The sequence below is a fragment of the Hylobates moloch genome, unplaced genomic scaffold (genome assembly GCF_009828535.3).
Source record: "Hylobates moloch isolate HMO894 unplaced genomic scaffold, HMol_V3 SCAFFOLD_5, whole genome shotgun sequence".
Taxonomy (NCBI): Eukaryota; Metazoa; Chordata; class Mammalia; order Primates; family Hylobatidae; genus Hylobates; species Hylobates moloch.
In genome coordinates this window covers 132590599-132601429 of record NW_026652280.1, presented here as the reverse complement: position 1 = coordinate 132601429, position 10831 = coordinate 132590599, and the positions used below count along the sequence as shown (strand labels likewise).

The 10831-nt window shown below is 40.7% G+C and overlaps 1 protein-coding gene and 1 long non-coding RNA gene across 2 annotated transcripts in view; one reads left to right on the top strand and one right to left on the bottom strand.

Moving 5' to 3' along the window:
* ABCA4 (ATP binding cassette subfamily A member 4) overlaps positions 1–10831 on the bottom strand; it is a 119132-nt gene that overhangs the window by 84194 nt on the left and 24107 nt on the right. Inside the window, exons 5-7 of the mRNA XM_058439740.1 lie at positions 6718–6999; positions 6398–6547; positions 3912–3995 (exon numbers count right to left, since the gene is read on the bottom strand). Coding sequence (XP_058295723.1) covers positions 3912–3995; positions 6398–6547; positions 6718–6999 — 516 coding nt within the window. The remainder of the gene's footprint in view (positions 1–3911; positions 3996–6397; positions 6548–6717; positions 7000–10831) is intronic.
* Positions 6574–7893, top strand: LOC131383538 (uncharacterized). Its single transcript, XR_009213679.1, has one exon. It is a non-coding gene; the product is annotated as an uncharacterized LOC131383538 (long non-coding RNA).

Here is a 10831-nt window from a genome sequence, read left to right as displayed (position 1 = left end):
GGGGGGGGCGGGGACAGCATTAGTAGATATACCTAATGCTAAATGACGAGCTAATGGGTGCAGGAAATCAACATGGCACATGGATACATATGTAACAAACCTGCACATTGTGCACATGTACCCTAAAACCTAAAGTATAAAAAAAAAAAAAAAAATGGGTGTGTGATCAAAGACATCTATTTAATGCAAACTCTAATCACCAGTATTACTAAAGAGTAATACTCTAAAAGTAATTTAAATTTCTTGGAAAATATGTAACACAGACCCTGAATAATGTATTAGTAAACTGTAAAGTGCATCTTTCTCCATTGGTTCCCAATTTTGGCTGTTCTTTAGAATTACTTGAGGGAGCTTTAGAAAACACTGATGTCTGGTCTGATCCAACCCCTAAGATTCTAATTTAATTGGACTGGGGTGTAGCTCATATATTGGCATTTATAAAGATTCCCCAAGTATTTTAAGTACAGCCAAGACTGAGAACCACTGTTCTAAACTCATTCATAACTGTTTAAATATGTATCGCTTGGTTTACTGCATGCTGCATTACTTTACTTTCCTCTTTGGCCCATTTAGGAATTTCAGCTGTTATTACTGTTACTTCACTGTGCTGGAGTTTTGCTTCAAATATATTAACTGTGTTGAGGTTCTTTCAGTAAGTTGGTCTCCAAAGAATATTAAAGTAATTGACTTAGGTGTTTGATCATTTTAAATATAGCAGCAAAGCAACTGGGAGTCCATCAGTTGGGTGTGGTTAAGAGTTTAGGATTAATTTGTAGCTCTGTCATTACTTTAAAAATACTTTCAAGAAAGGCTGGGCGAGGTGGCTCATGCCTGTAATCCCAGCACTTTGGGAGGCCGAGGTGGGTGGATCACCTGAGATCAGGAGTTCGAGAGCAGCCTGGCTAACATGGTGAAACCTCGTCTCTACTAAAAATACAAAATTTAGCCCGGCATGGTGGCGCGGGTCTGTAATCCCAGCTACTAGGGGGGCTGAGGCAGGAGGATCACTTGAACCTGGGAAACGGAGGCTGCAGTCAGCCAAGATCGTGCCACTGCACTCCGGCCTGGGCAACAGGGCGAGACTCCATCTCAAAAAAAAAAAAAAAAAAATTCTTTCAAGAAATATGATGAATTGAAGAGTTTTATAGATTTTCTAATTACCTTACTCATATAGTACATAAGTGTACATTTTAACATCAGGTTAACAAACTATTTTCTATTTTACTAAAATAATGCAAATAGCACCAAAGGATGTGAAAACAGTTTTAAGTAACATTAAACATGTAGAGTTTTTATATAACAAGAAAATGTATGGATTTCGAATGTGACAGATTTATTAGAATTTAAGAAACATGGTGAAGCTGTCACGGTGTGAATTCTGTAAAAGAAACAGGATTTCAGAAGTGCTTGAGAGAGTTGCTTGGCCAAGCTGGAACTCCAGGGAGGGTCTGACAGGAGCTATTTAACGGCAACATCATATTCATCTTTACATCCTTAGCTTAGACACACCATGACACTTGCTGAAATAAATGGGAGATCAAGGCCAAGCTCAAAACTATATTTTAAAAACTATATTCCTTAGAAAATAGCTGGTGTTCATGAAATTCATAGTATGACTTTAATAATCAGTTTAGAGGAAATGTTAGAAAATTAAAATGAACTCCCTCCTTAAGTAATTTGATTTGAAAAATTCTTTTTAGAAAATTTATGCTCTTATTTTAATGATGGTGAGCAAAGTTTTGTTTCAATAAGAATTCTGAGTTAAAAACACATCTCTTGTTCCTTTATCCACTTGAAAGATTTATCAAATAAAGTTATTCACAAAATGGCTATTTGCTACAAAGAATATTTATGACAAATTTGAGACTATTACTATGAAGTCTTTGAGGGCAGGAACAGGGTCTCATTCAGCTTTGTATCTTTCAACGCCAAGCACCTAAGAGGTACTCAATTTATACTGGTATTAGTTAACTTCAAGGTCAGCAAACATAATGTTAGAAAATACTAATAAAGATACCGTTATTTAACATGCTTATTGTTGCCCTTCAAAGATTAAACTTCACATATGGATAGTAATTTGCCTGGCTAAAATGATATAAAAGATGAACCATGTTAGATGTTGTGAGAGGGGAATAAGAAACAGAGTTGATGCCTTACACATACAAACTTATTAAAGATGTGAAAGTCAGAGTAACAGAATTTTAGAGTTCCAAGAAATCTAACATAATAGTTCATTAGAAGAAAAGTGCCACCTAATCATTCAGAATTGAAAATGATTCAGGATTTCACAGCAAGCTCTTGTGGCCTAAGAAGCCTTATCAGCTGAGATGGATTTGAAGCTATATCTTTAAAAAAAGTTTATTTTACTTTTATTTTTAAATTTTTTTTTACTCTCTCCATTTTGGAGATGAATAAAGTTGTATCTTAAGGAAAGGAAAGAACAGGCAGACAGGACACTTAAGAGGAGTCTAACTATATGAACAAAAGCCTAAAATAAGTACAAGATATTTTGGAAATTAAAAAATAATTTGGAATACAGTGTTTATATAAGTGAGAGAAAGGACCAGATTGTAAGGGAGTATTTAATGCTCAATTAAGAAGTTTGGACTAGATGGATTCTAAGAATAAATGGCATTTAAAACTCTAGTAAAATAACAATTAAGCAAGGGTGAATTACCTGATACTTTTGTATTTTACCATCTTGAGGTACTTAAAAACAAGCACCCAAATGGGCTAGTTAAGAATAAACATTCCTACTCATTTATACATTCTAGTCTAACATTCTTTTTAAGGTACCAAGGCTTATAAACAAATTTTAAAAGGAGAGAAGTGGAGTGGTGATGGGACTCATCTATGTGCTTTACTAGTTTGACCTTTTTTTAAAGCAAGAAAAGTTTAATTTTTAACTTAGAAATTTTTAAGTAAAATGGAAAACAATGCATGGTGTTGGCCAACCAAAGAATGGCATATTCCTTACGGTACAATTTGATTTGAATGAAAATTATTATTTATAAACATGAACATTTAATTCTCTCTCTACTGTTCTTACTGCTTATAAAGAGACACTGGCATAGCTCTTAAGCTATTCTTAGCATGAAACTTGGTACTTTGGCATTATACTGATGTCAATGCAATTTAATGTAGGAACTCAGTGATGAAATAAATACTGAGATGAGAAAGCAGTGTTTTGTTGAAAACTACCACACAGCATTCCAAATTTCACACGTTCTGTTTTAGAAGCATCCTTTTTTTTCTTACAAATTTTATCTTTAAAAAAGTATTGTAGAAAATGTCAAACATACAAAGTATAACAGTATAATGAAACCTCATGAACCCATAACCAACCTTCCACAACTGTCAACATTCTGTTAATGTTGTTTCAGCGACTTCTGTTTTTTTTTCTTCTGAAATATTCAAAAGCTAATCTTAACTGGTGTGGTGGCTCACGCCTGTAATCCCAGCACTTTGGGGAGGCCAAAGCAGGTGGATCACCTGAGGTCAGGAGTTCAAGACCAGCCTGATCAATATGGTGAAACCCCATCTCTACTAAAAATGCAAAATTAGCTGGGCGTGGTGGCGCATGCCTGTAATTCCAGTTACTTGAAAGACAGAGGCAGGAGATTGGCTTCAATCAGGGAGGCGAAGCTTGCAATGAGCTGAGATCACGCCATTGCACTCCAGCCTGGGCAACAAGAGCCAAACTCTGTCTCAAAAAATAAAAAAAAAATAAAAAAAAACCCCTGCAAAAACCGAATCTCAGATATGGTATAAGTTTATCCATAAACATTTCAGTATGTATCTCTAACAATTACAGACACGTTAAAGGAGCCTGTTTCTCCTAAAATTTTTCCCTTAATAAATGGCTCAAGCCAAAATCTTGGAGTCATCCCTGACTCATCTTTCTCTCATACCTCACAGCCAATCCGACGGCCAATACTGGATAATTTGGAACCTTCACTGCTACCACCGTAATCTAAGTTACAATCGCCTTTTACCTGTGTTATGGCCACAGCTCCTTCATTGGTCTCCTTAATGCCCCTGCAACTTCAGTCTTTGTACTTCTTCCTGCTGCCTGAAATACTTTTATTCCAAAAGAAAACTAGGTCTGTCACTTCCTTGAGGTCTCTTGAATTTCATCCTATTAGAAAGACTTGCCCTAACCATCCTGTCTATACAACGTGATATTAATGTTAGAAAATACTAAGAAAGATATTAACAACCACCATCTCTGCGTTATTCTATTCTTCCGGCCATGATTGTTATCACCACCTGATGTATTTACAAGCTTATCTTCCGCTGCAATCTAAGCTTCAGGAGGGCAGACACTTTGTTGATTTTATTCACTGCTGTATCACCAGTGTCCATAGCAGCCACAAGCAGACATACAGTAGACACTTAAATATTTAAAACTGAAAAGAAAATTATTTGATGGCTAATAGATTAGCATAAAATTTAAAACTTTTTCCTAAAGAATTTGAAACAAGGAATTAAAATTCTTTGGGAAGTACACATTTTGAGAGCTTTGCTAGATTTAATTTTTTAAATTGAGTCTATCCACAATTTAAATCAGACTAATTCTAGTAAATGTGTCCTCTTTAAGGGGTGTGAGTTATATGTCTGAAACATATTTAACTGTATTTAAAAGAGTAGCATTATATAGTGTCAAATCCTCATAAGCACCTAGAATTATAGGTAATGAGCACTAGGGCAAACAAAAATACCAAGGGCTCCAGTCCTCTATTGCAGTCAATGTTAAAAGTGTACAAGTGTCTCACACATCAAAATTCATTTCAGACCCTCAATCACTCGTTCTTCTTGCACCTTGTCTTTGAACTATTGGAAGCTAGTGAATTTAAATCAAAACATTATTTTAACTATAAAGGTTCAATGTCTTTACAATAATATCATATTTTAGGGAAGGAAGGGAAGAAAAGGGTTAAGGCAGCTAGCTTATTACTCCCCATGCAGATTTTAGAACTTAGAAATCAAAAGCTAGAAGGAATTTCCCATCTCTAAAGTGTTACTTGCTTGTTGATATGGAAATGCTCAGATTGTACCAGATGATTTTTAAGGTCTCCCTAGGCCACAACATTCTATTATTCTAGCTATCTTAAATCTGTAATGCTTATCCCAGAAGAAAAAGCAGCTTGGAGTACTAGGTCAGACAGCACCTGGTTATTTACTAGTTGTGCAAGTTTCTTAACCTCAGTAAGGCTGCTTCCTCACATATATAAAAGGGGTTAATAACATCTATCTGGCAAAGTTACGGAAAAGACTGGAGATAATATGTCAAAGTGCTTGACAGGTTTTTCATAATATAGGCAGCTATCACCTTGCTCTAGCTCTACTACTCTTTTGCCAGGGATAGTGCAATGTGGGATCAACTGTGCCAACAAAATTGGGGCAAAGGCAAGGAAAGTAGTAAAGCCATAGAACAGATTTACATTTCAGCACCAATTTGGTATGCATATTAGAAAATTATATTTGTTTTCTTTTTACAAAGGAGAATGTTGTTGCTACCGTGACCGTAAACACCAGATTGTTTATAACTCATGTTGTGAAATTTACATCTGTTCACAGATTTACTGAGTTGGCATAACGTGGGTGATGACTGTGGGAAACGGCCCAAGTTCCTTAGTACTGACACTTCTTTGATTGCAGAATATCGAGAGGTAGTCAACTTTTCCCCTTAAAGTATATTTCAAACATACTACTGTGACTATAGCCATAACAATATCCCCGCATCTCTCCTTGATCTACAGCTGGTGCTTCCCATTTTGAAAAGGAGTGAGAACCCCCCAATCCTAGGTTTCTTGTGGTCTTGGCAAAGTCTCAACGCCAACTGGCGATCTCCATTTCCCCCGCGGGCTGCCAAGCCCAGGACAGTCCTTTCAGGGAGAAAGAGGGCCGGAGGGAACTGTGTTGGCAGCTCTCTGGGTTGAAGGACAGGAAAAGGAAACTCCCTTCTTGGACTCCGAGGGGAGGGTGAGAGACGAAAGGAAAGCGTGGGGGGTAGTGCAAGAATGGCCTGTGTCTCGGTTACCCCAATGGACTCGCAAGCCTCCGCCAGCCCCGGGGTGGAGGCCACATGAGCACTGGCGTTGTGGGATCAGAAAGGCGGACAGTGCAGCCTTAGTGTTCTCCAGGGGTGGGAGGAAGCTCCCGGCCCCGTCCCCACCCCGCCTCGCTTCCCAGGGAGCGGCGGTTGGGCAGGAACGGGGCAGAAAACTGCCGCCGGGCCCAGGGAGGGGACCAGGCCGCGCCCATCTCCCAGGCCTCTGGCTGCAGCAGGCCCGCTGGGTGGTCGGCGAGGCCCAGGGGCGCCGCGTCGGGCTGGGGTCCCCTCCCTCAACCTTCCCGGGTGCCGCCACCCCTTTTCCCCCCAGCACCAGCGTACCTGCACCGCGCGACTAAGGAAGGTGCCTGCGTCGGCCGCCAGCTTCTTCACGTTGAAGTCCATGATGTTCATCCTGGGTGGCAGCCGGGCGGAGCCGGCTGACTTAGCGGCGGCGAGGCGGAGGCGCCGCGGCCGGGTTGGGGCGCAGGGCTACAGCGGCGAGGGCAGACGTGGTAGGTGGAGGGAGGCGGCGCCAACCCCGCAGCCGCAGCTGTCGTTTCCGTGAAGGGGGAGGATGAAGGCGGGGCGAGGGAGGAGAACAAGCGCCCGCGGCGGCAGCGCCAAGGATGGGTCAGTCAGCCCGGAGAGCGGCCGCTAACGTCTACGATGGGCCCTGCGGGCGAACCGGAGATGGACGGGCGACCCCGTCGTGTGGACCCGGATCCCAAGGGGGAAACGAGCGCGGGCCGCGGGGCGGAGCCTTTCTCGAGGTTATCGCGGGAACAGCGACCCCTTGAGGATTGCGGCGGCGCAGCCCCGGGGCGCGCCGGGAGCTCCGCCCGACTCCTGTGGAGGAAGCGGCGAGAGCGAGCCGCAGGGTCTCGGCGCCTCTGCAAGCTTGCACTTAATGAGAACCCAGAGCGAACACGACCCACATTTCTCTTTTTGTTTTAAGAGTAAATATAGGAGTTACAACATAGAATTACAATATCTGGACATTAGAACTGACAGGTTCTGGTCACAGTATGGCACCGCGCGACACACTTGGTCCCTGAGGCCTGGATGCCGCTCAGCGAACGTTTGCGGAATAGGGTTGGATTTACTGTCCCCCACAGAGCCGGTTGCTCATTCATTCAGCATAATTGAATACCTCCTGTATGCCAGGCACTGAATCAAGTGTCGGAGATATCACGCTGTAAGACAATGTCCTGCCCTCAAGCTCCCGGCCGGTTACTTGACAACCTTCCGGGACCTCAACACTACGTGCCTACTGTGTGAAAGCAAAGTGCCAGGTGGAGGACACAAAGATGGCGAGCGACACAGGATAGCCCTTAACAATTAAGCTTGACTAATTTTAATAACAAACGATAATATGATGTGACATCCGTTCCAAATCCTGTCGTTCCAAGTAACTTCTTAAGCATCCTTCACGATACAGCCTCTGCTTGAAAGGAATTAAAACAGGTACAAGCAAGGAAGGAGACGTTGCTATCATATTTCAAGAATAAGAAAATGCTCTCTGTTTTGTGTGGTTGTGCAGCAGGCAATGAAATGAGCTTATATTCAGGCTTCCGTGTTTTACTGAAACAACAGTCGCAGATGCAATAGATGTTAAAGGTTGAAAGACGAGTGCAGTAAAAGCATTATGAGGACAAGAAGAAAACGTAAATATTTGTATTGTTTCATTCTTTGTTGTGGTGGCAGAAACAGCCCCCTCTTTCTAACGTAACTCCAATATAATGGAATCTCCCAGCTTTGAAATACTCCATGTCTGTTTCATTTTCCAGAAATATGGAAAAATGAATATATAATAAAAAAACCCTATTTCTCATTTATTGTCTATTTTAGATCTTTATGTGGAAAAGCACTTACTCTTTTCCCAGAGCGCTGTTTTTAAAGTAGGTATATTTGCCGTAACCTATGCTCGTCTCTACAAAAGGATCACACCTCCGTGTCCACCATTAAAGGGGAAATTCTTAAATGGTGGACACAGTGGTGTCCCTGAATCCTCATCCTCAAGTGTTTCGATCTTCCCAGTCTTGGGAAAACAACAATGTTACTTCTTTCTTTTGCACCCTCTGTAGCTGTAATCCTGTTTCCCCATTCTCCATAAAACACTTACCTTATTTTCACATATCCTTATTCTTAGCCTTTGAGACTTTTTTTTTTTTTTGAGACAGAGTTTTGCTCTGTCACCCAGGCTGGAGTGCAATGGTGTGATCTCAGCTCACTGCAACCTCTGCCTCCTGGGTTCAAGGATTCTCCTGCCTCAGCCTCCCAAGTAGCTGGGATTACAAGCATGCATCACCACGCCCGGCTAATTTTTTGTATCTTTAGTAGAGACGGAGTTTCACCATGTGGGCCAGGCTGGTCTTGAACTCCTGGCCTCAAGGGATCCGCCTGCCTCAGCCTCCCAAAGTGCTGGGATTACAGGTTTGAGCCACCGCGCCCAGCTGATTCGCTTTCTTTACAGAGAAAATATAAATCGTCACTCTGTTTGGCAGAAGCCTCTTCAACGAATTTCCTTATTTCCACCTCCTGTTCTCTCCACACTCTTTCCTGCATCATTGCCAAATGTTTCGAAGGAATAGGTGTCTCAAGTGTTCTGAGTAGAGCCACTGCTCCCTTAATCTTGGCTGCACACTGGCATCACCTGGAGAGTTTAAGCAACCACTGATGCCTGGATCCAGTCCCAGAGTGTGGACTGGGCATTGGGATGTTTTAGGATTTCCTCTAGGTGTTCTTAATGTGTGACCAAGGTTGAGAACTAATTTGTCACCCTCTAGAACTTGCTCCATCAGTCTCTACCCTTTGCCTACAGATAGATTCTATTTCTCTTACCAGATATGAGTCCCTTAAGGGCAGTGTCCGTTTCCTATTTATTTTTATATATTTTATCCTTTACACTGGCAACATAGTGAATTCCCAAATGATTTAGTAAGTGAAGAAAGTAATCAAATCAAGATGTTTACAGTGCTAAGCTCTTTTGTGACACCATCACCCCCAACCTAAATTTCCAACTATTTATCCATAGATTCAATATTTCCAGTGTCAAGTCTGTTGTAGTTTGCTTTTCCTGAAAATTCTTTTCTTGGGTTTCCTATATTGATAAATTGAATCATACACATCAAATCACCTAAGCCAGAAATCTGAGTCCCCTTTGATTATTTCCTTTTATTTCCCACCACCAGTTGGTCTATCCTGGCAATTTCTTCTCTGAAACTCTTTCCTATTTCTCATTTTCATCCTCTTTTTAAAAACAAATTTTTTAACTTGAAACAATTTACAAACTAAGAAAACTGTTGCAAGAATAGTACAAAAACTTCTGTGTACCCTTTGCCTAGAAACCCCACTCAAACTTTGCCAATTATTCTAATGTCTTTACAGCAAAAACGTCCCAGCCAAGAAGGATCATGTGCTGCATCCAGTTGGCTTGATGGTCAGTTCTCCTTCAGTCTGGATCAATTCTTCAGGCTTTTTTTGACACTATTCTTTCCCCAGAGTTAGCCACTATTTTTAAATTGGTATGATTAATATCTATTATGTTTTTGTACTTTCACTGAATTTATATGTATCTATAAATGGTACTACTATGTTATATTTTTAAACTGCATATCATATAGATAAATCCTTTTGCATTTAGGGATCTAATACTTCCATTTGTGTATTTGGTGACTTTTATTTTTTGTGGATTGATTCCTTTTGCTTTGTACATTGATTCCTTTTAGCTTTTTTTTTTATGGCTCGTTTTTAGCGATATAGAAAAAAATGTTTCTTCTGTCAGAGACCCCTAAGGTTATCACTGGCTAGTGAGCAATTTTTATATGAATTTCTTTCTTGGCTTGGAAGTTCTAAGATCATTCAGATATTATAAATTTGAACCCAGATCAGTGGGAGTACAAACTATGATTCAAATTCTCAAGGGAGAGAGATCTTCCTTGTTTTTTTTCTCTTTCAGAGCTTGTGCCATGACAGAAAAGCTTCTTACTATGCCAGAGAGTGAGTTTTATCTAGTCTACCCTTTCAATGAGGGTACAGAATTTCATGGGTTTTTAACTTATATGTGTGTGTGAGGTCATGAAGTTGGGGGACAGGGTGTGCTCACAGTCAACTGATTTCTGCTTGCACCAAGGGCCCAAGGTATTATCACAAGTTACCATGTATTTTTAAAAATTATAAAGGCCAGGCGCGGTGGCTCATGCCTATAATCCCAGCACTTTGGGAGGCTGAGGTGGGTGGATAACTTGAGGTCAGGAGTTTGAGACCAACCTGGCCAACATGGTGAAACCCTGTCTCTACTAAAAATACAAAAATTAGCAGGGTGTGGTGGTGGGTGCCTGTAATCCCAGGTACTCGGGAGGCTGAGGCAGGAGAATCACTTAAACCCAGGAGGCGGAGGTTGCAGTGAGCCGAGATCACGCCATTGCATTCCAGCCTGGGCAACAAGAGTGAAACTCCATCTTAAAAAAAATTAATGAATATTGTATATACTGTATTGTATACAACCTGATTTGTAATGTGTATACATCTTGGAATGGCTAAATCGAGTGACTTAACATATATATTACCTCACATACTTTTTTTTTTTGAATTTTTATTTATTTTTTTATTATTTTTTTCTCATAGTTTTTTTTTTTTTTATTATACTTTAGGTTTTAGAGTACATGTGCACAATGTGCAGGTTTGTTACATATGTGTCCATGTGCCATGTTGATTTCCTGCACCCATTAACTCGTCATTTAGCATTAGGTGTATCTCCTAATGCTATCCCTC